Source organism: Coregonus lavaretus (assembly GCF_964263955.1).
Source record: "Coregonus lavaretus genome assembly, chromosome: 4".
In the NCBI taxonomy this organism is placed as follows: domain Eukaryota; kingdom Metazoa; phylum Chordata; class Actinopteri; order Salmoniformes; family Salmonidae; genus Coregonus; species Coregonus lavaretus.
In genome coordinates this window covers 9,254,034-9,281,957 of record NC_139991.1, presented here as the reverse complement: position 1 = coordinate 9,281,957, position 27,924 = coordinate 9,254,034, and the positions used below count along the sequence as shown (strand labels likewise).

General features: G+C 43.9%; 2 protein-coding genes across 2 annotated transcripts; both read right to left on the bottom strand.

The window, feature by feature from the left end:
• Positions 1–185: 185 nt before the first annotated feature.
• LOC311128617 (mitochondrial inner membrane m-AAA protease component AFG3L1-like) lies at positions 186–9,143 on the bottom strand. Its single transcript, XM_084160799.1, has 17 exons — positions 8,905–9,143; positions 7,893–7,980; positions 7,691–7,759; positions 7,452–7,570; positions 6,910–7,059; positions 6,669–6,743; positions 6,201–6,325; positions 5,731–6,001; positions 5,301–5,438; positions 4,876–5,029; positions 4,561–4,668; positions 2,813–2,938; positions 2,190–2,300; positions 1,796–1,911; positions 1,444–1,644; positions 1,152–1,346; positions 186–944 (listed from the first exon to the last, which is right to left on the bottom strand). The coding sequence occupies exons 1-17, from the start codon at positions 9,031–9,033 to the stop codon at positions 699–701; spliced, it is 2,421 nt and encodes an 806-aa protein (XP_084016925.1). The 5' UTR covers positions 9,034–9,143; the 3' UTR covers positions 186–698.
• A 585-nt stretch (positions 9,144–9,728) lies between these two features.
• Positions 9,729–27,722, bottom strand: LOC311128624 (differentially expressed in FDCP 8 homolog). Its single transcript, XM_084160809.1, has 12 exons — positions 27,535–27,722; positions 24,547–24,669; positions 22,419–22,516; positions 22,054–22,203; positions 20,575–20,716; positions 20,068–20,232; positions 16,816–16,943; positions 16,482–16,595; positions 15,870–15,950; positions 11,767–11,907; positions 11,422–11,531; positions 9,729–11,112 (listed from the first exon to the last, which is right to left on the bottom strand). Exons 2-12 carry the CDS (start codon positions 24,653–24,655, stop codon positions 11,019–11,021), a joined length of 1,332 nt encoding a protein of 443 aa, XP_084016935.1. The 5' UTR covers positions 24,656–24,669; positions 27,535–27,722; the 3' UTR covers positions 9,729–11,018.
• Between the last annotated feature and the right edge of the window lie 202 nt (positions 27,723–27,924).

Below are 27,924 nucleotides of genomic sequence, written 5' to 3'. Positions count from 1 at the left end.
AACAGGAAAAACTGCTGATGAGCAACCAAATTTAGAAATTGCACCTTGTGTATTCTAACTTGGGGGGGGGGTTGATCCAAGGGCCTTCAAAAGGGGGGCTGCCGCCAGTTGCCCATTCCTGATGTACATGATCATATATTCATAAAAATGGTGTCTGTCAGACATACTCATCCAACACACAATGAAAAGGTCAAATAATGACTTTATGAATACTATACAACTATAAAAACAATATAATTTCTCTGTGAGGAAGATGTATCCAAGGGCGACAGGATGTGACGACCATGGACCATGGTCTCTAGGGCCTTAGTGCATTCCAGGCCCTGAGCGGTCATTCTATGGTCAGGATAAAGGAGGAACATAGCACAGCAGTGAATCTCCAGGGAAGGAAAGAAGCGGCATGGTGGAGTGGATATCCTTCACAGATTGACGAATCTCATTATGCCCTGTATTCCCATATGAATTTTAAAAAGTCTACATGAGAAATTGCACAATCTAGGCTGGTGCAGCAGACCCCCTGCTGCACCCCACAACCCTCAATCTGTAGCCATCAGGGACACGGTGCAGTGTTGCCTATTTAAACCTGACACCCTCCCCTGATATCAGTCTGTCTGGGTCATGTCAAGTGCCCTCCCCTCCCCCCAACCCTATGAAGTCTCAACATGTCCCTCCAGTGGCCTGGTTGGGTGGGGGCCAGGTCAGACGTGGTGTCTGTCAAACAGGTAGAGAGCCTGTTTGCGTTGCTGCTCCTGAGGGGGCTCTTCCGTCCCCCGGTCCTTGTTCCAGTTCTTGAGGCCCTCAGGAAGGGAGGTGTCCTCCTCCATGGCCCCCGTCCCCTCCACAAACTCTTCATATGTAGACTTCTCCTCGTAGGGGCGAGGACCCAGCAGCTCCAGCATATCAGCCTTGTCCAGAACCTCCTTCTCCAGGAGACGCCTCCCCACCTGGAGGGGAAACACAGGGGAGGGGATGGAGGATACTGCAGAGTAGACCACTTTTCAACCATGTTCTATACCTTTCTGATACACTGTCGATGCGATTGCCATCCTATTTCTCCATGTCTTAGGGTTAGGAGATTTGGACCTCCTCTCTCCATATCGCCCTCCTCTGTCACCATCTCTCTCCTACATATCCCTCTCTTTCCCACTCACCTTCTCCACCACATCTCTCTTCTCAGTGATGAGCTGGTGTGTGCGTTGGAAGGCAGTGTCTATGAGCGAGCGGACCTCCTGGTCTATGAGCTGGGCTGTGGGCTCGCTGTAAGGATTCTCCATCACCATCTCTCCCTGCCTGGGGAGCTCAAAAGACACCTGGCCCACCGCCTCACTCATCCCAAACTGAACCACCTGAGAGAGGGATCGAGGGGGAGAGCGAGAGGTTAATTAGTGTGTGTGTGTGTGTGTGTATATATATATATGTGTGTGTGTGCGTGCATGCGTTTACCTGTGCGTAGGCAGACTGCGTGACCTTCCTGAGGTCATCCTGTGCCCCTGTGGTGATTTTCCCAAAGAAGACCTGCTCTGCCACGCGTCCCCCCAGCATCATACACATCCTGTCAAACAGCTGCTCCCGCGTGAACAGGTACTGCTCCTTAGGGAGGTACTGAGCGTACCCCAAACCCTTCCCCCGGGGGATGATTGACACCTGGGACAGGAGTGCAAACCAACAGGTAAGATCCTACATTCTGCTCAGGGTGAAATTGAGGGATAGGTAGAACAGGGACAGTAAGGACAGAGAAGAGACAGTGGGTGGGAATAAAAGGCGAGAGAAGAGAGTGGAGGAGAGGGCCGCCCACCTTGAGCAGAGGGTCAGCGTGTTCCAGGTACCAGCCCACCACAGCATGGCCAGCCTCGTGGTATGCTACAGTGGTCTTCTCTAATGGCTGTAGCACCTGGGTCTTCTTCTCCAGACCTGGGGGGAAAGGAGGGCATGTTGACAACCACTAAAAGTGTGTGTGAGTTTAAGGTCTCAAGGCTGTACTTGTGTGTGTTAGGGGAGGAGGCTTGGTTACTTGTTCAGGAGTAAAAGAGTGGCCTCACTGGCCCCAGACAGACAGACAGACAGGGCAGGAAGGTCATGTCAACACCAGTCAGTCTGACAGTTACATTCCAAAGATTAACTTCCTGTTTGAGCCTTGATCCCTGACATCCACTCTCCCCACCATCCCCTAGTCAGTGACAGTAGCTTACCTCCGATGACCCTCTCGATGGCCTGTTCAAAGTGCTTGACGTTGATAGACTCGTTAAGGTAGCGTGCTGCTATCAGGGCCGCCTCATTACACACATTGGCAATATCAGCTCCTGTAACAACAAGGGAAGATTATAGATTACCCACACAACTACCTGTAACATGACCAGGAGATACTGTAAAGGTTTATGACAAGCAGCATGATTACTTCAGGGGCTTCGAATACATACAGTATGTACTTAGCACAGTATGTTGAAAGAACCATGTACTGTGTTCATTACGTCATTACTTTTAAAGAGATAGTTCGGGATTTTGGCAATGAAGCCCTTTTTCTACTTCCCTCGCGAGCCAATGCTAACTAGCTTAGCGCAAAGACTGGAAGTCTTTGGGTAAAGCTGGCACAAAGAAGAAGTCTTGCTAACACTAGTTAGGATTGGCCTGCAAAGCTAACTCTAACTTCCTTCCTACTGGACGCAGAGACATAAGAATGGTATCCACGAGTTCATCTGACTCTATGGAAGTAGATAAACGGCTTCATTGCCAAAATCCCAAACTATCCCTTTAAAACGCAACACAGCTAGCTGTCAACGTTCATACAGACAAACACACCTGGCCCTGCACTCACCAGTGAAGCCAGGTGTGAGGGCAGCTAGTTTCCTGGCCAAAGCTTCAGAGTCTATCCTGGAGTCCAGCTTCAGAGGCCTCAGATGGACCTTAAAGATGGACGCTCTGCCCTTTATGTCTGGTGGACCTGAGAGGAGAAGAGAAGGAGAGAGAGAATGTGAAATACAGTAGGGATAGAAAGGGAAAAAGAGGGGGATCAGGTTTGACAGGGAGGAAGTGAAACAGAGTTATGGGGATGACCACTGGCCCAGGCGGGAGAGGAAGAGGGAAAATATTTACACCCTAGTGAGATGGCCCAGGGGAGCAGCTTGCCTCGCCTCCTATCCCTAATGGATACTGTCCCCCGGTTACATAACCTTTCAGTTTATAGAAGCTCTCACTCACGCTGCAGTTAGTTTCCATGACAGACTGAAGAATGCAGGCCAGTGAGGCCAGGCCGGAGCTGCCTACCATTGTACAGCTGGACTGGACTAGGGGGAAAATGAATCCCAGCCATCAGAAATCTCACCTCACCCACAAAGAGTACATCCACATAGCTGACATAACACGTTACTGCAATGTTGGGCACAGCTAAAATCAGACTGCTATCAACACAGATACGGCAATTAGGCAAGTTATGATAGTGCTGATGATGGCAAAAACATTTTGCACAGTCAGTGCTTTTGCCAAGAATGTGACCAAATATGTTGTTTTTTTTATCTCTGTGCACTTATAGTTTTCACTTCTAAAATGGTTTGATTACAAGGACTAATTGTGAGGACAATTTGCATTGATGAAATGGGGTCATGTCAAATTCTAATCATGTCGGCAAGGCTGTAGGAAGTGGTTTCACTACCCAGGGAAAGGTGACAAGAAAATCCTCTGTGTATTAACCACAGTAATTTCAGACAGGGCTGTCTGGTACTAGAATATGGAGACTGGACAGTGGTCTAACATACATAGACCTGGAGTTTTTCCCTGACCACATGACCCAACTGCAAAAACTCTGGGCTCTAGTTAGAATTTATAGCGCTGAGTTTTTCCTGTTCAGGTCAAACTTTCCCTAAACACACAGGACCAGGCTAGCTCGTTGCTATGGTAATGGCGGTCAGGTCAGGGGAGGCGGGACGACACTGAACAGGCATGGCGTGCTAATGTCATGAGATAGGCCGGCCGGCTCAGGCTGGGTAATCCCTCAATACAACGCGCTGAAGATTGCTAATCCAATGACAGGGCAGAAAAGCTAATTCTGCTTGTGAGCTGTGTTGACCAGAGAGTGGATGGAGGAATAGTTGTCAGAGAGTAGAGCCAGAACAACACCAGAGCAAAGAAAGAAAGGCAAATGCCACGTTAATCCAGGGGACTGTAATCCAGGTAAACTATGTTTAATCCAGGTAAACTATGTTTAATCCAGGTAAACTTTGCTCTTTGTGTCACAGTACTGAACACACTGATAAAGTAGCCTATACTGTAGAAGTAAACAGCATTGTGTATACACTACAGCGGCTAGGTAGCAGCATCTACCCTACTCCACATACTGTGGCTTATATCTAGAATGTACTGTATATGTGAGGTACTGATAGAGTTGGACTCTGAAAGAGGGGCCAATGAATTGTCTGATAGTCTGTAACAATGGCTGTGTTGATCTGTGCTGACAGGTAGAGACAGATTAGGCCCTGCTAAAATTAGACAGTACAGTTCAAGGCAAATAAACAGTTACAGGCCACACAGATTTTACTTATAGCAATTTATGGAGTGGACTGACTGTACCTATGTAAATCTGTCTGTCGAAGCGCCCAGGTCTCATCAGTGCTGGGTCCAGGATATCTGGTCGGTTGGTTCCAGCCAAGACGACCACATTAGTGCTTGTGTTGAACCCTACAGACCCAATAGAGAAGTGATGAAAAAACAGTTGAGATTGTATGGAAGGGTCACCTAATATACAGGACACAGATAACTATGGTTAATTAAACATTGAACAGTCATTGAGTGTCTTTGGGAATAATTTCCCTTTTCTGGAAAGAAAGTTGCTTCAGTTAACCACCATATTGTACCTACAGTGTAAGACCATCAAACCAGACCTACCATCCATCTCCACTAGCAGCTGGTTGAGTGTGTTCTCCTGTTCACTCTGTCCCCCAAAGTTCCCTCTGCCTCTCTTCCTGCCCACAGCATCTATCTCATCGATGAACAGGATGCAGGGAGCGTTCTTACGGGCCATGGCAAACATGTCCCTCACCTGGAAAAAAAAAAAGGCATGGGTTACATTACTGGGTAGGTCCACAGTACAACAAATCAACCCCTTAGCAAAGTTTTGCATGCTTATTGTATAAAACTGATGTCAATACAGTGATTCAGAGAGACACATTTATTTATTCCCATAGAGGAGTGAAACAAGTGCGTGACCTCAAAGCAAATATTTAGACAAAGAGAGGAAAAGCGAACAGAAATACACCCTGTAATCCAACTGTCCCTCCTCTTCCTCCCCTCTCCCCTGGGGTAGTACTCACCCTGGCTGGGCCCACGCCAACAAACATCTCCTGGAACTCAGATCCGTTGACGGTGATGAAGGGGACATTGGCCTCTCCGGCTGTGGCCTTGGCCAGCAGGGTCTTCCCTGTGCCGGGGGGACCCGACAACACTGCACCCTGGGAAGCACATGGTCATAGCTGGTGTAAGTGGACACTCTTGTGAGTACTTGGAGGTTAGAGTGCAGCGGTGAATGAGATGCAAAGGAAATGTCTATGCAAACAAACAGCCAATTAACTATAATCTCAGCTCATCATACTGCATAGACAAATTAAACTGCACAGTGTTTTCCTGACATGGCCATGAAATTCAACATACTGCTATTTTTTCTCTTGGTGAGCATCATCCTGTACAACAGGGTTATATGAGTAGTGTTTCAGATGCTGGTATGGCTTCTAAGGAAAGAGTTACCTTGGGGATCTTGGCCCCCAGGTCCTGGTACTGCCGGGGGTTCTTCAGGAAGTTGACAAACTCTAGTATCTCCAGCTTTGCCTCTTCGCAGCCCGCCACATCCTTAAACCTCACGTCAATGTTGTCCTTCATGATCTTGGCCTTGGATTCGCTCATGCTGAAGGGGTTGCCCCGCCCACCGCCACGGCCTCCTGCCATTGGTCCCTGGCGCATGGAGAAGAGCAGGAAGCCAACCAGCAGCAGGGTTGGAAGAATGCTCATCAGGAAAGTACTATATATATATATAAATAAATAAGAGAGAGAGAGAGATTAGCATTAATGGGCCAATAACTCTATCAACATCTCCAGGGTCAGTGAGAGTATGATAGAGAGGACCTTCAAATGAGCTCCAACCCCACAGCTCCTAATCTGAACAACATTCAAATAAAGTCTTCCTGCTCCCACAGCTCTCCATCCCTCCCATGTCTCACCCGTCACTCTCACTTCCGTAGACCACAGGTACTCTGTGTGTAGAGTCCAGACCCATGTCCTGCTGGGCCAGCTCCAGGTTGCGTTCAAATGTTTCCACGCTGCCAATGTTGAACCACAGGTAGCTCTGTGACACACAGAGAGACAAGGGATGTGAACACACTTATAACTGTTGGCATTCCTCATTGGTTACGTTCTAAGCAAACATTATGGAACATCACCACATAAGACTAAAGAATAGAAAAGCATACATCTAAATCCAAATGCATATCTTACTAACTTGTAAACTCTCTCTCTATATATATATATATATATATATATATATATATATATATATATATATATATATATATATATATATATATATATATATATATATGTCTTAAATGTCCAAAGAAAGGGGGCCTATGGATAGTGTCAAAAAAAAACAAGGCTCCCAAATGTCTCCCCTGTGATTATTTGGTACGTACCACCTCTGACGTATTGACTCCATGCACTGGGATGACTCTGACATACTGTTTGTTGACTACCTCCAGACGTTCCACCTGTACAGAGAACACATCAGACACATCAAAGAACAAAGACCTCAGACTCACTGTTTCACACACAAACAATGACACATGCAATAATACTTTACTTATGGGTCTTATAAAATGTTATTACATAGTAACTAGTGAAGAACAGTAACCTAGTATATCCCCCGTCTCTCACCAGTCCTCTGGCCAGGTAGCTATGCACAAAGTCCTTCCAGGAGACTTCCTTTCCTGTCTCTCGGAGGTAGAAATACAGGAACGCAGAGGCCATGCCGGCGAATCCGATCACGACATTGCGCATGGTCTTCTCATCCCAGGGGAAATAATTCTGTCAGATTCAGAGAAAACAATGAGAGGGGAAACAGGGTGGAAATCAACACACGCACAAGCGCACACACACAGACTGCCTCCCTCTCATGGCAACTGTCAACACCCCATTAGCAGTATAATAAAAGGTGACCCTTTATCCTCTTACACAGCAGCCCTTTATAAATAGGAACTCAACTTTTTTTACTTTCCTCTCCCATCCATTACATAACAGGCTGCCAAACAAGGCATTACTGACTGATGTGTTTAGGTAGTCTCTGGTTCAGATCAGGTAGATTAAGGGGTGGAAAATCAAACATGAGTGATGACAGAGTGCTGTTGTTGTGGAGAAAACAGGCACATCTTGTTTGTTTACATGTCTGATCTGTAGGTAGCTGAGGCTTTGAAACAGACCTGGAAGCGTGTCCACCAGTCTGATTCATCCTTCCTTCCGCCTCTCCTCTCCCTCTTGCCACCTCCATTTGGCCCCCCTTCTCCTCCGCCCTGAGATTCTGGCTCTTTGGTCTTCTCATCTAAACAAGCAAATTGCCACAGGAAATTAAATCACAGACAACTGGCTGTCCATCGTTGACATCCCAGTGTTTGAACAGTGGGCCAGTAGAGACACATGGGATATAGGCCATCAGTCATACCTCCGGTCTCTTCAGATGATTTGTTGACACCAGGAGTGTCCTCACTCTTTGGAAAGAACTTCTCAAATCCTGAAGCAATTAAAACATTGAATTAGGACACAATCAAACAACAAAAATGAATTGCACAGTCAATGGTAATTGCCATGGTCATTACATGCATAGATGATAACATCAACATATTCCTGGTGTTAGAGTGATTTACCTGTTGGGGGTTTGGAACTGAGCAATCGAGCCAATGTGAAAGGGCATTGATTTAATCCCATGGCATTGATTCGTTTTAATGCGGAACACTGTGAGGAGAGAGCAGGATTGGATTAACACAGCCTACCTTGAATCTCATACTCAAAGGGGTTAAAATATCTGCATTAGGCTACTGATATTCAAGAATACACAGTTGAAGACTATTCAGATGTTATCCACTGAATATTCTAATTATGCTCCCAAACATTTAATGGGGATAGCAAACGACTTTGTTTTTATAGTTTACTCTCCTTTAGGCAGCCCCTCTACAAAACATTTTGGGGTGTGCATCATTTTAAGCCTTTTACTATTCAATTCATAAACAACACATCATGATAACTCAACCAGGCAAAATTATTATTACAGTAAATAATATTAAAGTCCTTCATAAACAGATGAACTCATTGAACTGATGTTGGGCTATAAAACCATCGATTTGGCAAAGGGCACTAGAATGTTTCACACAATTTGGATCATGGCTAGAATCATACGAAATTCTCTGAGACCGTTGCAACCGGATCCAGTTTGTCAGATTTACGTAAAACGTTTTTTTTATTTTTTTTATTTTAGCTAACCCTAGCTATTTTCCTAACCTTAACCCAATTATCCTAAAATGCTACGTTAATTATCCAAACCTGCTACGAAAAGTCAAATCTGACGTTAGTTTGACAAAAACTGGAGTGATACCTTCTAGCCATGACCCACAACTTGCTGCAGCTGAGACGCCCCCTTCCCCACAGAACGCAGCAACTCGCCTTGTTATGAAATGAATGAGGGAAAAAAGTTTCATAAACAAGGACGAGATCTTTATGCAAGAAACTATTGATGACAGAGTTCACCAAGCAAAGACAAACAAGGCTTAATCATGCATTTTTAAATATATTGTAAATCTGTCATCAATGTTGTGTGAGAACATTACATGGTTATTTTGCAAGTTGACGGCCGAAGCATTGTTTAAAGAAATTACACCCTACCTTTGATAATGCGCTAACGTTACTGTGGCGAAAAGTTGCAGGGATGGTGGCACAGCCTCTGCCCCAAGCCTGCACCCCGTTCCGCAGGGGCCCAACACTCACTGAAAGCAGCCCCATCATGCGAACCATATTTCGGCTGGAGCAGGCAGAGTATCCCCGCTGTTGTTGAGGTGGATCGACTCCCGAGCCTCAACAGTTTACAACTAGCTGCGATTACACCGAGTGAGAAAAACCAAGTCACCAACCTTATATAAGCCTGACGTAAAAATAATGTTTAAAAAATAACATGATTACAAATATGTATCTATACATGTATCATTGCTGTCAATCATTAGTTTTGTGAATTGTACAATGAGAAAATTCGATGAATTCGAGTTAAAGTATTTCGATTGTTATTGCATTTATGTTCGTGCATGTCCACGACCTCCTAGGGTCCTTCGAAGGACCGGACTGCTGCTTTGCGATTGGTCTATATGCGTGGAACGATAACAACAACAACAAGTGAAGCTTATGAAAATGAGGGAGTTCTATTAACCTGAGTCGCGGTGCACCGGACTATGACCCGTGACGTGAACGGGCAATAACTGTGAGGCAGGAGCGCCCCTCTTAAACCGAACAGTAATCTGCGCCGCTCGGCCATGTTGTCAACAAGGCAGCTTGGTCCAGAAATATACATCTCCTTTCCATAAAATATATGTTCGAATTTTCAAACTAGTTTTCATTGGTCAGATAAAACGTTTTTATAAAAATGAATCACTTATACATGTGAAAATACCGAATCCTACTCTTTACTCCACGTGCTTGATCTAGCCTAGGCTACATCTGCCTGGAGCAGAGGGCTACATTGGCAAAGGCTGCCACAGTGTCAGCTTATAAAACACTCTTCACAACATAGAATTTATTAATACATTATTCATGCTTAACTTCACATGATCTTACAATTCATGTCTATATCTGGATTTTAACTAACACATGGCACATTACATTTGCATGTTATCAAGATCATTATGTAGAGAAAAACATAACACAGCCAAACATTCATTATTTTAAAACAAATAATTTTTTGTCAACATCAACATTTACATGCTCATGTGTCCCGAGGTATCATTCGCCAGCTTTCTCATCTCTGAAAATAATGTGCTATACTTTGAGGCGGGCTGCAAAAAAAACAAAAAATACTGTAAATAGATTACTTGATCAATGGGTAAATGTACAGTGTTCAATTATAAATCCAAACATTTCGGCACACAATATGTCAACTTAAGATATGGTTAATCAGTGCATCATAATGAGCTCTCCTTCACTTTACCCTTGACATTGCTTACATGACTGCCCAATAATTCTACTGTAAAAAGGTACCGCATTAAAAGCTCCCTAGGACATAACATACAAACCACAAGTTCTCTCCTCAAGTGTTTCAGGCAGATCATTTTATGTTAAAACAAATAAACAATAAAAACCAATTTTAGTGTCATTGTCCATCACGTAACGCCTCGTTTCACAACAGGGGGGTGACATACCTCATGCTCATAAGGAGGTCGTTTTGAAGAGCTATGTCATAACCTCACTAAAAATAACTGGCTCTTGTTATCGATGTCAGTTAAGGCCTGGAGGTGAATAGTAGTTTTGTTAAATTGATTTGTTAAGAAGAATTTGGAATTTAACACCTACTTCAGGGTAGTTAAAGATATTAGATTGTTAAGAGGTAAAGACCGTTATGTGACTCGCATTACAATTCATGCATGCAACATGATGCCTATACAGTACTCTCACACACAGTAACACATAGTCACACACATACTGTACAACATTGGCTTAGTGCTCAGAGTGTGTTTCTGTGGGTTATACAATGCAGCCAGTCTCAGAGTATCACACTTCATCACCGTATCATATAAAACTCTAATATCCTGCTACCATCTTCCGTAGTCCACTGAACTGGAACAAAGACACTTAAAAACATCCCCACAAAACAACAAAGACAGAGAGAGAGCGCAAGAGGGAAAGCTAGTCATGTTTGTGTCAGAATAATGTCTTGATGGTCCGCAACATAAGAAAAAGTGCCATGGCCACTCCCACAGGTTGTCAGTCACAGTGACAGGATTGGATCGACAGGGCTACGTGTCTTTCAGATCCGGCGGTTCGTCGTGCTTGCGCTCGGTCATCCGGGCACATTTTGGGCAAGTTGTGGAATTGTCATAGAAACAGTCCCTAAAGAGAAACAGCACACAGGAAATAGCCAAGTGTCAACCAATCATTGATTTTACACATAAACACTACATATGTTTGATAAACGTGTCTGCCAGCGGAGGCTGGTGGGAGGAGCTATAGGAGGACGGGCTCATTGTAATGGCTGAAATGGAATAAATGCAACAGAGTCGAAGATGTGGTTTCCATATATTTGATGTGTTTGATACCGTTCCATTTATTCCATTCCAGCCATTACCATGAACTAGTCCTCCTATAGCTCCTCCCACCAGCCTCCTCTGGTGTCTGCATATAGCGGACTAGGGGACTGACCTGTGGAAGACAGCAGAGCAGTCGTGGCACACTGTGGTGTGGCTGTCAAAAGGGAACAGGATGTCTCCCTCCTTACACAGCTCACACACAAAGCCTTTGGCTTGGCACCGCTGGAGGGAGACAGGGCAAAAGACAGGGCACAGGTCAGTATCACAGGTCTCTACAGATTCAGTAAAACATCTGCCTGCTCTGTTTAATTGGTTTTCTCCCCAGAAAAATTCCCTTTCTTCCTCACCTTTGTGCTCAGATGAGATGAGTAACATTGTTTATTACGAACTACATTAGCTAACCATTGGGCATATTGTCCAAGAGACCGTTTAGACAAGTCCCGTATATAAAACTCACGTCACAGTCCAGTTTGATGTGCTTGGCAAAGGTAGTGTGGATCTCTGTGAGAGAGCAGCTGAGTCTGCCACTGGAGATGTCAATCAAATCCTGCAGCGAGTACATGTCATTGTTCTCCACAAAGTGCTGGCGATCATGGAGCTAAGAGGGGAAGAGAGATTCATATATACACTGCTCAAAAAAATAAAGGGAACACTTAAACAACACAATGTAACTCCAAGTCAATCACACTTCTGTGAAATCAAACTGTCCACTTAGGAAGCAACACTGATTGACAATACATTTCACATGCTGTTGTGCAAATGGAATAGACAACAGGTGGAAATTATAGGCAATTAGCAAGACACCCCCAATAAAGGACTGGTTTTGCAGGTGGTGACCACAGACCACTTCTCAGTTCCTATACTTCCTGGCTGATGTTTTGGTCACTTTTGAATGCTGGCGGTGCTTTCACTCTAGTGGTAGCATGAGACGGAGTCTACAACCCACACAAGTGGCTCAGGTAGTGCAGCTCATCCAGGATGGCACATCAATGCGAGCTGTGGCAAGAAGGTTTACTGTGTCTGTCAGCGTAGTGTCCAGAGCATGGAGGCGCTACCAGGAGACAGGCCAGTACATCAGGAGACGTGGAGGAGGCCGTAGGAGGGCAACAACCCAGCAGCAGGACTGCTACCTCCACCTTTGTGCAAGGAGGAGTAGGAGGAGCACTGCCAGAGCCCTGCAAAATGACCTCCAGCAGGCCACAAATGTGCATGTGTCTGCTCAAACAGTCAGAAACAGACTCCATGAGGGTGGTATGAGGGCCCAACGTCCACAGGTGGGGGTTGTGCTTACAGCCCAACACCGTGCAGGACGTTTGGCATTTGCCAGAGAACACCAAGATTGGCAAATTCGCCACTGGCGCCCTGTGCTCTTCACAGATGAAAGCAGGTTCACACTGAGCACATGTGACAGACGTGACAGAGTCTGGAGACGCCGTGGAGAATGTTCTGCTGCCTGCAACATCCTCCAGCATGACCGGTTTGGCGGTGGGTCAGTCATGGTGTGGGGTGGCATTTCTTTGGGGGGGCCGCACAGCCCTCCATGTGCTCGCCAGAGGTAGCCTGACTGCCATTAGGTACCGAGATGAGATCCTCAGACCCCTTGTGAGACCATATGCTGGTGCGGTTGGCCCTGGGTTCCTCCTAATGCAAGACAATGCTAGACCTCATGTGGCTGGAGTGTGTCAGTAGTTCCTGCAAGAGGAAGGCATTGATGCTATGGACTGGCCCGCCCGTTCCCCAGACCTGAATCCAATTGAGCACATCTGGGACATCATGTCTCGCTCCATCCACCAACGCCACGTTGCACCACAGACTGTCCAGGAGTTGGCGGATGCTTTAGTCCAGGTCTGGGAGGAGATCCCTCAGGAGACCATCCGCCACCTCATCAGGAGCATGCCCAGAAGTTGTAGGGAGGTCATACAGGCACGTGGAGGCCACACACACTACTGAGCCTCATTTTGACTTGTTTTAAGGACATTACATCAAAGTTGGATCAGCCTGTAGTGTGGTTTTCCACTTTAATTTTGAGGGTGACTCAAAATCCAGACCTCCATGGGTTGATTCATTTGATTTCCATTGATCATTTTTGTGTGATTTTGTTGTCAGCACATTCAACTATGTAAAGAAAAAAGTATTTAATAAGATTATTTCATTCATTCAGATCTAGGATGTGTTATTTTAGTGTTCCCTTTATTTTTTTGAGCAGTGTATATACATTTCCATACCATTAAATTAGGTTAACTGACTGTAACCAAATGTTAATTAATAGAATATAATAACTAAAAGCATTGCCTGAAATTTGAGTCCCTTTCACTGTTAAAACAAACCCTTACTTGGGACAATATTTTCTAACCCCCTTTTTTTTCACATTTGCATATGAACTAGAATAATCCCCTCTAGTGCTGTATGTATCATATACCATAACTGCTCACAACTCTACATACAAATCACTGTATGCATGTCAGAATGTACAGTAGCTGTGCAACATCGAGGTCACCCATTCATTCACATATCTTGACATTTATATATGGCCTCGCATTACCAAGACCATTAGCCCTACCTATCTGTACATATCTACTTCCATTTCCTCGTACCCTTGAACATCGACTCGGTACTGGTACCCCATGTATACTGAACAAAAATATAAACGCAAAATGCAACAATTTCAAATGTTTTACTGAGTTTCAGTTCATAAGGAAATCAGTCAATGGCTGTGCAAAAACGCTGGATATTGGTGGGAACTGGAACACGCTGTCGTACACATCGATCCAGAGCATCCCAAACATTTTACAATTTCAAATGTTTTACTGAGTTTCAGTTCATAAGGAAATCAGTCAATGGCTGTGCAAAAATGCTGGATATTGATGGGAACTGGAACACGCTGTCGTACACATCGATCCAGAGCATCCCAAACATTTTACAATTTCAAATGTTTTACTGAGTTTCAGTTCATAAGGAAATCAGTCAATGGCTGTGCAAAAACGCTGGATATTGGTGGGAACTGGAACACGCTGTCGTACACATCGATCCAGAGCATCCCAAACATCCTCAATGTCTGTTGAGTATGCAGGCCATGGAAGAACTGGAACATTTTCAGCTTCCAGGAATTGTGTACAGATCCTTGCAACATGGAGCCGTGCATTATCATGCTGAAACATGAGGTGATGGTGGTGGATGAATGGCACGACAATGGGCGTCAGGCTCTCGTCACAGTATCTCTGTGCATTCAAATTGCCATAGATAAAATGCAATTGTGTTCGTTGTCCGTAGCTTATGCCTTCCCATACCATAACCCCACCGCCACCAGCAAACCACTCACCCAATCGACGCCATACACACAGTCAGCCATCTGTCCGGTACAGTTGAAACCGGGATTCATCTGTGAAGAGCACACTTCTCCAGCGTGCCAGTGGCTATCGAAGGTGAGCATTTGCCCACTGAAGTCAGTTACGACGCCGAACTGCAATCAGGTCAAGACCCTGGTGAGGACGATGAGCATGCAGATGAGCTTCCCTGAGATGGTTTCTGACAGTTGTGCAGAAATTCTTCAGTTTTGCAAACCCACAGTTTCATCAGCTGTCCGGGTGGCTGGTCTTAGATGATTGCGCAGGTGGAGGTCCTGGGCTAGCGTGGTTACACGTGGTCTGCGGTTGTGAGGCCGGTTTGACATACTGCCAAATTCTCTAAAACGACAGCTTATGGTAGAGAAATTAACATTAAATTCTCTGGCAACAGCTCTGGTGGACATTCCTGCTGTCAGCATGCCAATTGCACGCTCCCTCAAAACTTGGACATCTGTGGCATTGTGTTGTGTGACAAAACAGCACATTTTACAGTGGCCTTTTATTGTCCCCAGCACAAGGTGCACCTGTGTAATGATGATGCTGTTTAATCAGCTTCTTGATATGCCACACCTGTCAGGTGGATGGATTATCTTGGCAAAGGAGAAATGCTCACTAACAGGGATGTAAACAAATTTGTGCACAACATTTGAGAGAAATAAGCTTTTTGTGTATATGGACAATTTCTGGGATCTTTTATTTCAGCTCATGAAACATGGGACCAACACTTTACATGTTGCGTTTATATCTTTGTTCAGTATTTATAGCCAAGCTATCATTGCTCATTGTGTATTTATTCCTCATGTTACTAGTTTTTTCTATTATTATTATTTTATTGTATTCTGCATTGTTGGGAAGGACCCGTAAGTAAGCATTTCACTTAGTCTACATCTGTTGTTTACGAAGCATGTGACAATTTAAACTTGATTTGATTCTTAGATCAGTTTGTTATTAATTAAAAGGCCAGAGGGTGGCGCTGTTGCAGCACATACTTTCAGCCATGACCTCAGAATAAATAGGTTCCTCTGGGTTGTTTAACAATACTGCTGGAAGATCATTATGCAAGGCACTGGACGCAAATGCAATGTCCTTTATACAGAGATTGTAATGTGTCATGTTTATGTGATGTTTTGGCTGTGTTGATGATGTCGTGGGGGTGTTGGGATGATGTTGTGGGGGTGTTGAGATGATGTGTTGATATTGGGGGGATGTTGCTGACCTGCAGTAGTAGCCGTGCCTCCATGGCCTCCTTACAGGTGATGAAGTAGGGCTTCATCAGTAGGATGTCCTGACGGAGCTTCTGCAGGGAGGAACACATTCACACACTAGCGGTCAGTCACACCATGATTCCATGGGCCAATGTCAGACACAACATGTTCTATGGGAAATCGCTTTTGAATGTGCCCCCCATCCCATATTTCTCATTTCATGGAACTATCTGAAGAAGCTACTTTTATTTTTGATACACCATAAGCAAGTGTTTTTCTTCTCTGGCCCTACAATCTCCCCACTGACAGAAACAGCTGTCTATCTCCCTCAGTATTCTAATCACTCACCACAAAACACACTGGCACAAATAGAACTGCTGACTGGTGAGAATCTCCTGAAAACAAAAGCCTGGTCTACTGTTTGGTAGTACAGAGAAGGTAGAGCTCCCAAAATAAGTTCTATAGCAAAACCAGACTTAATCCCAGTTTAGATGGAGTGGAAATGGAGGGCAAAACAAACCCCAAAACTGTACAAAAAGACAAAAACATTTGAATGAATTTATGTCACAAACATTCAGTACACTCTATTCATGCAGAGTCCCTGTTGCTGATATGTCACCCACCCTGATCTCCACTAGTTCCTCCACAAAGTTGAAGAGCAGTGGGTTGATCTCCCTCAGTTTCAGTACAGGCCGGGGTATCATCAGGGCCAGGTAACGCATGGAGGAACGACATACCTGACCAGAGAGCAGGGGACACACTGTTAGAGATAGGACTGCACAGAATGCAAATAGGCATTACATGGTCACCAAAGGAAACAGCGGTGCATTCTCTTACCAGCTGCTTATCATATAATATAATGTAGAGTTTGTTGAAGTTCCTAGCTGTGTAAAAAAAAAAAACTATATTGATAAGGAAAAACAGTGTGCTATTAGCATCTCTCTCTCTCTTTGGTACCTTGCGTGGCTCAAACTCCCAGTTGTGGATGACGCGTGCAGGGATGACAGCGGTGTCATTCCAGTGGCAGGTACTGCAGTAGTATTGGCCCGTGTAGTCACACTGCCTGGCCTCGCTGGGCACGCCCCCTACCGGACAACACAACACAACACAGCGCAGCATGGGGCTCCGTGAGCGATTATAACACCACCCCACACAACTCTCACTGATGTAACGGTCTCAGAGACAACTCTCACAGTGTCACACACAACTCACTGATCATGCAACTAACACTGACACACAACACTCACTGACACATTACAGAACAAATATTTTCTTAACCACAACATGATTAAACTCTTAATGAGATACAACTCAGCATAGCTTTTGATGAATATTCAACACATCTCCCAGGGAGGAAAATCCTGGCAAGTAAGTAGATTGCGGTAACTTTTCATTATCACATTACACGATCAAAGCTGATTTAACTCTCCAAGCTTGATGTGAGTGCATTAGATCAGCAGGCTGAGTTAAGTACCATCTGTTCTATTAGCATAGAGAGTGGATGAGAATGACTAAGTGCTCTAGCTAAATCTCTTTAGATCCCCACAGAGGAACACTAACAGTTATTGGGCTCCAGGTTTATCTTGTATAGTAGGTTTAGTCACATTAGTCTGTGAGAGGAGAAGAATGTCCACACAGCTTTTTACAGGCCATTGACCCAGAGGTTAGCCATTCAAGGACACTTACTGCTTTTATAACTGTGATTGTGTTAATAATACAACAATGGTCCATAGACATCATGCCCGGCTGGGCATTTTGCTTCGGCTGGCCATGCTTTCCACCTGGCTACCCCTACCCCGGCCACCAGCTCTGCACCCTCCGCTGCAACTTGCCCATGCCCCCCCTCCCCCGCTTCTCCTTCACCCAAATTCAGACAGCTGATGTTCTGAAAGAGCTGCAAAATCTGGACCCCTACAAATCAGCTGGGCCAGACAATCTGGACCCTTTCTTTCTAAAATTAGCTGCCGAAATGGGGCGGCAGGTAGCTTAGTGGTTAAGAGCGTAGTGCCAGTAACCGAAAATCTGTCAATGTGCCCTTGAGCAAGGCACTTAACCCTAATTGCTCCTGTAAGTCGCTCTGGATAAGAGTGTCTGCTAAATGACTAAAATGTAAAAAATGAAATTGTCGCAACCCCTATTACTAGCCTGTTCAACCTCTCTTTCGTATCTTCTGAGATCCCCAGAGATTGGAAAGCTGCCGCGGTCATCCCCCTCTTCAAAGGGGGTGACACTCTAGATTCAAACTGTTACAGACCTATATCCATCCTGAACTGCCTTTCGAAAGTATTTGAAAGCCAAGTTAACAAACAGATCACCGACCATTTCGAATCCCACCGTACGTTCTCCGCTATGCAATCTGGTTTCCGAGCTGGTCATGGGTGTACCTCAGCCACGCTCGAGGTCCTAAACGATATTATAACCCCGATCGATAAAAGACAGTACTGTGCAGCCGTCTTCATCGACCTGGCCAAGGCTTTCGACTCTGTCAATCACCGCATTCTTATTGGCAGACTAAATAGCCTTAGTTTCTCAAATGACTGCCTCGCCTGGTTCACCAACTACTTCTCAGATAGAGTTCAATGTGTCAAATCGGAGGGCCTGTTGTCTGGACCTCTGGCAGTCTCTATGGGGGTGCCACAGGGTTCAATTCTCGGGCCGACTCTATTCTCTGTGTATATCAATAATGTCGTTCTTGCTGCTGGTGACCCTCAGATCCACCTCTACGCAGACGACACCATTTTGTATACATCTGGCCCCTTCATTGGACACTGTGTTAACAAACCTCCAAACGAGCTTCAATGCCAATACATACATCAGTGGCCTCCTTGTAGCTCAGTTGGTAGAGCATGGCGCTTGCAACGCCAGGGTTGTGGGTTCGATTCCCACGGGGTGCCAGTATGAAAAATGTATGCACTCACTAACTGTAAGTCGCTCTGGATAAGAGCATCTGCTAATTGACTAAAATGTTCAAACTGAACATGACCTAAGCACTCCTTCCGTAGCCTCCAACTGCTCTTAAACGCTAGTAAAACTAAATGCATGCTCTTCAATCGAACGCTGCTTGCACCCGCCCGCCCGACTAGAATCACCACTCTCGGCGGGTATGACTTAGAATATGTGGACAACTACAAATACCTAGGTGTCTGGTTAGACCGTAAACTCTCCTTCCAGACTCACATTAAGCATCTCCAATCCAAAGTTAAATCTAGAATCGGCTTCCTATTTCGCAACAAAGCCTCCTTCACTCATGCTGCCAAACATGCCCTCGTAAAACGGAATATCCTACCGATCCTTGACTTCGGCGATGTCATTTACAAAATAGCCTCCAACACTCTACTCAGCAAATCGGATGTAGTCTATCACAGTGCCATCCGTTTTGTCACCAAAGCCCCATATACTACCCACCATTGTGACCTGTACGCTCTCGTTGGCTGGCCTTCACTACATATTCGTCGCCAAACCCACTGGCTCCAGGTCATCTATAAATCACTGCTAGGCAAATCCCTGCCTTATCTTAGCTCATTGGTCACCATAGCAACACCCACCCCTAATATGCGCTCCAGCAGGTATATCTCACTGGTCATCCCCAAAGCCAACACCTCCTTTGGCTGCCATTCCTTCCAGTTCTCTGCTGCCAATGACTGGAACGAACTGCAAAAATCTCTGAAGCTGGAGACTCTTATCTCCCTCACTAACTTTAAGCATCAGTTGTCAGAGCAGCTTACCGATCACTGCACCTGTACACAGCCCATCTGTAATTAGCCCACCCAACTACCTCATCCCCATATTGTTATTTACATTGTTATTTATTTTGCTCATTTGCACCCCAGTATTTCTATTTGCACATCTATCACTCCAGTGTTAATACTAAATTGTAATTATTTTGCACTATGGCCTATTTATTGCCTTACCTCCATAACTTACTACATTTGCACACACTGTATATAGATTTTCTATTTTCTATTGTGTTATTGACTGTACGTTTTGTTTATCCCATATGTAACTCTGTGTTGTTGTTGTTTTTATCGCACTGCTTTGCTTTATCTTGGCCAGGTCGCAGTTGTAAATGAGAACTTGTTCTCAACTGGCTTACCTGGTTAAATAAAGGTGAAAAAACAACAACTATATATATATATATATATATAGATTTCAATTTGTGCTGACTGCTAATTGGCTATCAAGTCGGTATATTAAAAGCTGAACACTCACTTAGTGACACAGGCGTACGGCACTCGGCACAGCGGTAGTCCTGCCGGTCCAGCCCGATCTCTGGGCAGATGCTGAGCTCGTACGCCGACTGGTGGCTGACCTTTGACCTCACACAGGGCTTGTTGATGAGGTTCAAGCACTTGCTATGGCAACGGTAGTAACAACCTGCGAGAGGGACAGGGGAACAGAGACATTAGTCAACAGCTAACTACCCTTTTAAAATTCAATATGTGACTTAAGATTCTTTAGAGAAAGTTGGCCATACTTTACACCAATTCATTCAATTTTTCTCTCCAACTCAATTCATCATTCAGGGCCAACGTCGACCAATAGAAGGCCACAGGAGGGCAGTGTTGCCTAGCAACTGAACGCTATTCAGTTTTGGTTGCTTAGCAATGCTCTCTCTTTCATATGTTTACCCAAGTTCAGCCATACAGCTGTAACCGTTCAGTGTCCATTAGGTTTTACCACTGAGAACATTTTGGCTTAGTTTTAATGCACTCTTACCTGTGCAGGTGTACCAGGTCTGGATGAGGCCCCAGATGATAGTGCTGCACTTGTCACACGTCTGTTTCACACTCTTACTCTTCTCCTTGGAGAAACGATGCTCCAATAGCACCCTCAGGTTTGGCTCATCCTCCTCAGGGTCCTGTTGCGTGACAAGGAGCAGAGCCAATCAGAATGCAGCACAAGAGCACAGCATTGTGTCAGAGAACTACACTACAGTATCTGTTATTAATCAACTGGACGAGTTCACTGCAGCACTTTCAACCCACTCTTTCTCCCAGTGTGTGAATGACACCAAAACAACCCATATATGTTGAAAGCAATTCAGGCAATCCCAGCAGAATCCAGAGACTGCATGAGCTAAAAGGGTGGTTTCACATGTTCTTTTTTAAGTTAGACGTGACACAACCACAGTGAGAGACTGCCATAAAATGAGGAAACATGGACACGAAGACCAAAACAAGAAGTACAGTGCCTTCAGAAAGTATTCATACCCCTTAACTTATTCCACATTTTGTTGTTACAGCTTGAATTAAAAATGGATTAAATACCCCATAATGACAAAGTGAAAACATGTTTTTAGAAATGTTTGCAAATGTATTGAAAATGAAATACAGAAATATCTCATCTACATAAGTATACATTTTTTGCAGTTTTACTTTAGTGCCTTATTGCAAACAGGATGCATGTTTTGGAATATATTTTATTCTGTACAGGCGTCCTTCTTTTCACTCTGTCAATTAGGTTAGTATTGTAGAGTAACTACAATGTTGTTGATCCATCTTCAGTTTACTCCCATCACAGCCATTAAACTCTGTAACTGTTTTAAAGTCACCATTGGCGGTTTCCTTCCTCTCCGGCAACTGAGTTAGGAAGGACGCCTGTATCATTGTAGTGACTGAGTGTATTGTCACACCATCCAAAGTGTAATTAATAACTTCATCATGCTCATGCAGCTTATTATGAGACTTGTTAAGCAAATGTTTACTCCTGAACTTATGTAGGCTTGCCATAACAAAGGGGTTGAATACTTACTGACCCAAGACATTTCAGCTTTTCATTTTTTATTAATTTGTAAAAATTAATAAAAACATAATTCCACTTTCACATTATGGGGTATTGTGTGTAGGCCAGTGACACAAAATCTTAATTTAATAAATGTTTAATTCAGGCTGTAAAACAACAAAATGTGTAAAAAGTAAAGGGGTGTGAATACTTTCTGAAGGCACAGTAATATTGTATTGACATTTCCTGAGGTAGTGAATGATTTGTGAATGGCTTTCATGCATACACAGTTCATGTTCACAAATAAGTGCTCTGAAAACAGGTATTTAGTTGGTCGACTCTATTCTACATAGATACGATTACCTTATTGCCATTTACCTCCAATGACCAATTCCTTACCCCCTTCACTCATGGCCCCTGGGTAGGTCAATACTTCCCTCCAGCCTCCCCTCTTCCCCTCCCCCCTGGTCTTACCTTGAGCTCCTGTAGTTTGAGGCGTAGGTGGATGAGTTTGACCACAGTGTCCTTCTGTCTCTCTGAGTGCTCAGGCAGATCCAGTATTAGTCTCTTACACTCCTCTATGGCCATCTTCAGCTGCTCAATGTCCCATGCTACAAATGAGCCCTGCACAGGGACATACAGTAAAAACACATGCACGGACAGACACAGGCACCAAATCTTACATTAGCACCTATTGATTGCCATTTAAACTGCACATAGACAGACAAGTGTATCCATCACAGTCGTGTTTTCACTAAGAATTACTTTTCATGCAACCACACCGACTCTGGTCAGTGGTTCACCAACATCCAAAATGGCCGTATAAGGATTGTCCTTACGACAGGTCGAGAGAAGTGGTCCTCTGCCAGCCCCAGGTCCATGGCTCGGTCCAAACTCTGGCTTCTGCTCTCAGAGGAGAAGAGCTCAGGTCTTATCTCTGAGGAAAGACGGACAAGAAGTACTGTAAGCATTGTTCTCCCTCTCTCACACACAAAGGCCTATACACACTCAGTAAAGCTCACACGCCCACTTAAACCTCACACATGACTAAACACACACACACACCAACCTTTTACAGAACACACATTTGTCTAAAATGAGTTTCACCCTCAGGGCAGATAAAGGATTCACAAGATACTGTTTTTATCCAAATATGTGCTCTGTTTAAATCCAGAAGGAAACAGGAAAGGACTACTGCCTTTGAAGTGCTAAAGGTTGCTAGGTAACAGCCTCAAGATTAACAGGCAGAAATGATTAACCTAACAGTCCCACTGTACGGACGAGGTTATGGATATGGGCCAGACATCAGCTTACGGTCACACAATTTACACCTCACCTATTGGATTTAACAAAGGCTATCATCCATGATCTGTAATAATCTGATATAATCTTATTCTTCTTCATAAAACTACTTGGGCTTGACAACAAAGAACTTGAAAATTACAGTACAAAGATAAGTAATGACAGATAGAAGCCTTATTCTCTGACACTAACTCAAATGTGGGTTGCTGTATTATGAGACTAATCACACAAATCAAAGCAATCTTGACAATCTGATACAAAAAGTTATCCTTGGTTTAGCTCGGCTCCCAACTCCAGCACCAGAGCATACACAGTTCAGCACTTCAGCCATTAAATCAAAGGGAGTGCTGATAGGCCTGGGGGCATGTAAACTGATCAAATATTTAAAGCCTTAGACGAACAAGAGAGCGGCTTTAAGCCATTTTGTGTGGTTTTGTGCCAGGGTACAGAGTGCCAGATATTGGCTTAGGGCTAAACTCTTTGAAGCTCTAAGCTTCTACATCTCCAAAGAACGCTCCCTGATAAAAGGCTGCATCCCAAAGCTTTTACTTTTGGCTGGAACAGACGCCTCAACACAGTAAGAAGCAGATCAATTAGACCTAAAGATCCTGAGGGACAAGTTTCCCATCCTATCATCATTAAAAAAACATTACGAAAATGCAGAGATGCTACATCTCATATGCTATTACATCAGCAGTTAGCCTAGATCACAAACAGATGTTTACGATCAGCAAGAAGCATTTTGGGTGTCTAACAACTGACTAGTTCGTCAGATAAGCCTAAAGCCAGAACATCTCATTACAAACATAAACAACATTCAGCAGGGCACAGTCTCAAGTTAGCCTGTATCAAGTAAACCCATAGCCAATCTCACTATCTAGGCCTGCATATTGTTTGTACCTGCGTACACCTCAGATGACATCATGGTAGTGAGAGACAGGATATCCTGAGTTGCTAGCTGCCAGAGAGAGATGAAGAGGCAGACAAATGCAGCTGCAGCCTAGACAGTGTTCTAGTGAACTGAGCTAAGTGTAGGCATACAATTACAGAAACCGTTCTGAACCACAGCACCACATAATGATCCTGTCTCAGTTCCTCTCATTACTTTTGGCTACAGATCCAGGGTCAGTTGATGTTGTTGATTAGCTCATAATGGTTAGGGCTGTTGCAAGAGTGGTACTACATCAGATAGTAAGAAACAGAGATATGGAAAAAACAGCATCCTTCCTCTTTCAGTCTATGCTGTTGTCCAGCTGTACAGTCAGTCACATCATTTCAAAATGTATAGATTGTTGCATCTCTTGCAGACTATAGTTATGCAGACAAAGCTTGCTCTGGTATAGGATGCAGCTCTAATCTTGCAGATGCAGCCTGGCTGCACAGACAACATGAACTGACTTCACCCCAGGTTACTGCACTACTCCATCTTCATACTCATGAGGACGCAATAAGAGACTGCAGCAGTGTCATCAGGTTGTCGGCCTATCCATTCTCCATGCCTTTGCTGAGATGAGTAAAACACACAGAATCTGCCTCTGCAAACTCTTCTCATCACATGGCAATCACATTCAGCACTGGTGTTAATACATTTCACGTTCTATTACACATGTATACTGTGACCCATCAATGAACTAGGCTACTACCCAACCCGCCAGTCACACTCACCATCTCGAGGAGGGGTTTTACCCCCTGGGGGGCCGTCCTCCTCCTCCCCCCGATCAAAGGGGTTGAGGCGGGCTTGGCGAAAAGAAGCAGGTCTCTCATGATATTCCATCTCACCGGCTACATCTGTGGAAGACACACAACACATGGGCAAACAGTCGTGAACCAGAAGGATGAGAGACACATGGTCTAGGCTACCTACCACCAAGCCAAGCCTCATGAGAAAGAGAAAGGGGTCTCACTTGACACTCCCTCAAGGACAGAGTGGTTATTTTGCTACTCCGGCATGGTTGATCTGCCATGTTATGATGTCTTGTAGGGATCAGATATTGACACATCTAGTATGCATTATCATAGACACATAACCGTAGCACAGTCATCAGAGCTGCATGATCAGCTCAGATGAGCCACTACACAGTCTGAAAACAAGCAAGACTCCCATTAAAAGCACTAGTTGAGGGGGTTGTCACTGTTTTTGCTTTGACTTGTTTATAGCCTAAACATATCCTCAAACACTTTTTTATTTTACATGCATTTTAGAGCCTATTTATCAGAGGTGGGACCAAGTCACTATTATTCGAGTCACAAGCAAGTGTCAAGTCACAAGGTCCGAGTCTCAAGTCAAGTCCCAAGTAGAACGGGTCAAACCTCAAGTCAAGTCCAAGTCGTGCATTCTAAGAGAAAGTAAAGTCCAGTCAAGTAAAAAAATAAAATCTATACATGCAACGCCTTGTTCAACTACAAATCTTTGTCTATATATTCAGGACAGTTCATTACCAGACAGCCCTTTTCATTATTTTGTCTACAACACATTTTGATTAGACTATGTAATTGTAAAACAGGGACCTTGTAGAAGTCGTAAGGGCATGAAATCAGCAGAAGGCAAGGCAGTTTGACGTGCTTAGAGTGTAGATTTATTTACAGGTCTTGGTGATCCAATGGTGAAAGCGCCATATCATACAAAATATACAAGTAGATTTACCAAATATTCACCGGCAATAGCCCAAAACAAATAGCCTCTGTATCATGCTTAACCGGTCCTATCTGAATGGACACAAGTAAAGGGCAAGACTGTACAGCCTCCCCCTGTGACATGCTGACCAGACCGCACGCGCATGTTGATTTTGTCCATCCACACCAAACGCGATCAGGACATGCAGGTTGAAATATCAAAATGAACTCTGAACCAACTATATTAACTTCGGGACAGGTCGAAAACCATTAAACATGTATGGCAATTTAGCTAGCTAGCTTGCTGTTGCTAGCTCATTTGTCCTGGGATATAAACATTGGGTTGTTATTTTACCTGAAATGCAGAAGGTCCTCTACTCCGACAATTAATCCACAGATAAAAGGGTAAACCGAGTTAGTTTCTAGTAATCTCTCCTCCTTCAGGCTTCTTCTTCTGACTTTATATGGCGGTTGGCAACCAACTTTAAGGTGCATTACCACCACCAACTGGACTGGAGTGTGGACCTCAGTTCATCTTTCAATCACCCATGTGGGTATGCGCTCCTAAAAACCAATGAGGAGATGGGAGAGGCGGGACTTGCAGCGCATCAAGTGTCACAAATAGAACCAAGTTCTATTCTAGCGCCTGGCTACGCAGATGCTTGTTGACGCGCACGAGCAGTTTAGATGCAATGATTGAATAACATGTATGTGTACATTTATTTTGCAATGCTCGAGCAAGTAATGCGAGCTGTGTGGTCAGCATGTCGGTGCGTCTTCGCCACAGTAATAATTCATTTTAACAACAAATTCAAAATGCAAACTTCATAAGTAAATTATAAATTTCATGCAATTTTTACATACCAGAAGACCAGTAGACCTATGCTAGTAATTGTTACCCCATTGCTGGTGAGCTTACAAAGTAAACAGTTAATATTCTTGTTCACCAAACAATTTTTGGAGCTGCATATGTATTTATTATGGCAAACATCTCTTCCTACAATTTGACGTTTGCGCTGCACTCAATCCTATAGTTGTCACAAATCAGCAATCTCTTCGCTAACTCACCCGACCTGTGTTGATTGACAGTTTGCTGGTCCAATCAGAGTGGCGAGTGTGCGTTTCACTAGCCAATCTGTTGCAGGTTTTTTGCAAGGGCGATGCTGCGGCCACCATCTCTGGCTACGTGTATAGTAATCAATCCACGTATACTCTGTGCCACAAAATGAGTGACAAAACCTGGACATCAATCTCAGGTCAAAGTCGACTCCCGAGTCTTGAGGCTCCAAGTCAAGTCTCAAGTTACTTTATTTTCTATCAAGTCGAGTCTCAAGTCATCAAATGTGTGACTTGAGTCAGACTTGAGTCCAAGTCATGTGACACAAGTCCACAACTCTGCTATTTATACAGAAAATGTGTATAAAACCCATATAATTATATGACAATATTTTAGGTTGACAATTCTATTAAACAATTTCTGAGATCACATGCCTTACTTTTATTTTCCTGCATAACTAAAATCAGAAGTATTCCTCTACTGCCATTTATTCTTGCCTAGTTAAATAAATAATAAATAAAAATAAATATATATATATATATATATATATATATATATATATATATATATATATATATATATATATATATATATATATATATATATATATATATATATTCCATTTAGACAGGTTTGGATTTCTCCCTGACCAACATGGCTGCCATATCACCCCATTCATGAACTTCCGAGGGTTTATGACATACCCCCTCTAGCTAGTAATTTAATAGCATCTCAATTAGCTAGTTAGCTAACGTTACCTACAAAACGAAAGGGTGACACGCATGAAGGGTCAGACTTTTAAAACATTGGAAGACTTGCATGAGACAGGCAGCCAGCAACTATACACTGCAATGGTATCAACAATGTTAGCTACGAAAACTAAAATCAATGTAAATATTAATAGCCAGCTTGCTAGCAAAACAGTCGTTAGCTTAGCTAGCTAGCTCGCCTGCTTGCTAACATTCCTAGACAGGAATACTTACCCCATTGTCGACCTCCAAACAACACGACTTATTCGGATTTCATCCGTATATGATTGATGTTGGACACTTTGAAAGCGGTGCATTCAGTTTTCTTCGCAAATATAGCCTGGATCCTTCTTGTGTTTTCTGTCAGCAGCATCACACAGAATGATTCCAATGTTTTTCTCTGGATGTGTCATCGCAGTAATACTGCTCTGAAGCGACACCTCGCGGACAGTGTATGTAACAACAACCTTGACGGGTGTTTTGCAGGCAATATTGGTATGCAGTTGATGCATGCGTGCATTAAATATGGAGCCAGATAGCTGCCAAAAGGTTGAACGTACGTATCGTTAGGATCGTATGAAAATCCATACGTAAAATGATAGGATCGTAAGAAAAGCCATGCGT

Coding starts and splice junctions, on each gene's coding strand:
- LOC311128624 (XM_084160809.1), bottom strand. CDS start 24,655: ATGGAATATCATGAGAGACCTGCTTCTTTTCGCCAAGCCCGCCTCAAC. Junction 22,517..24,546: donor TAAAACCCCTCCTCGAGATG/GTGAGTGTGACT, acceptor GTCTTTCCTCAG/AGATAAGACCTGAGCTCTTC. Junction 20,717..22,053: donor TCAAACTACAGGAGCTCAAG/GTAAGACCAGGG, acceptor GTCACGCAACAG/GACCCTGAGGAGGATGAGCC.
- LOC311128617 (XM_084160799.1), bottom strand. CDS start 9,033: ATGGTTCGCATGATGGGGCTGCTTTCAGTGAGTGTTGGGCCCCTGCGG. Junction 7,981..8,904: donor ACGTTAGCGCATTATCAAAG/GTAGGGTGTAAT, acceptor CTCTCCTCACAG/TGTTCCGCATTAAAACGAAT. Junction 7,760..7,892: donor CAGTTCCAAACCCCCAACAG/GTAAATCACTCT, acceptor TAATTGCTTCAG/GATTTGAGAAGTTCTTTCCA.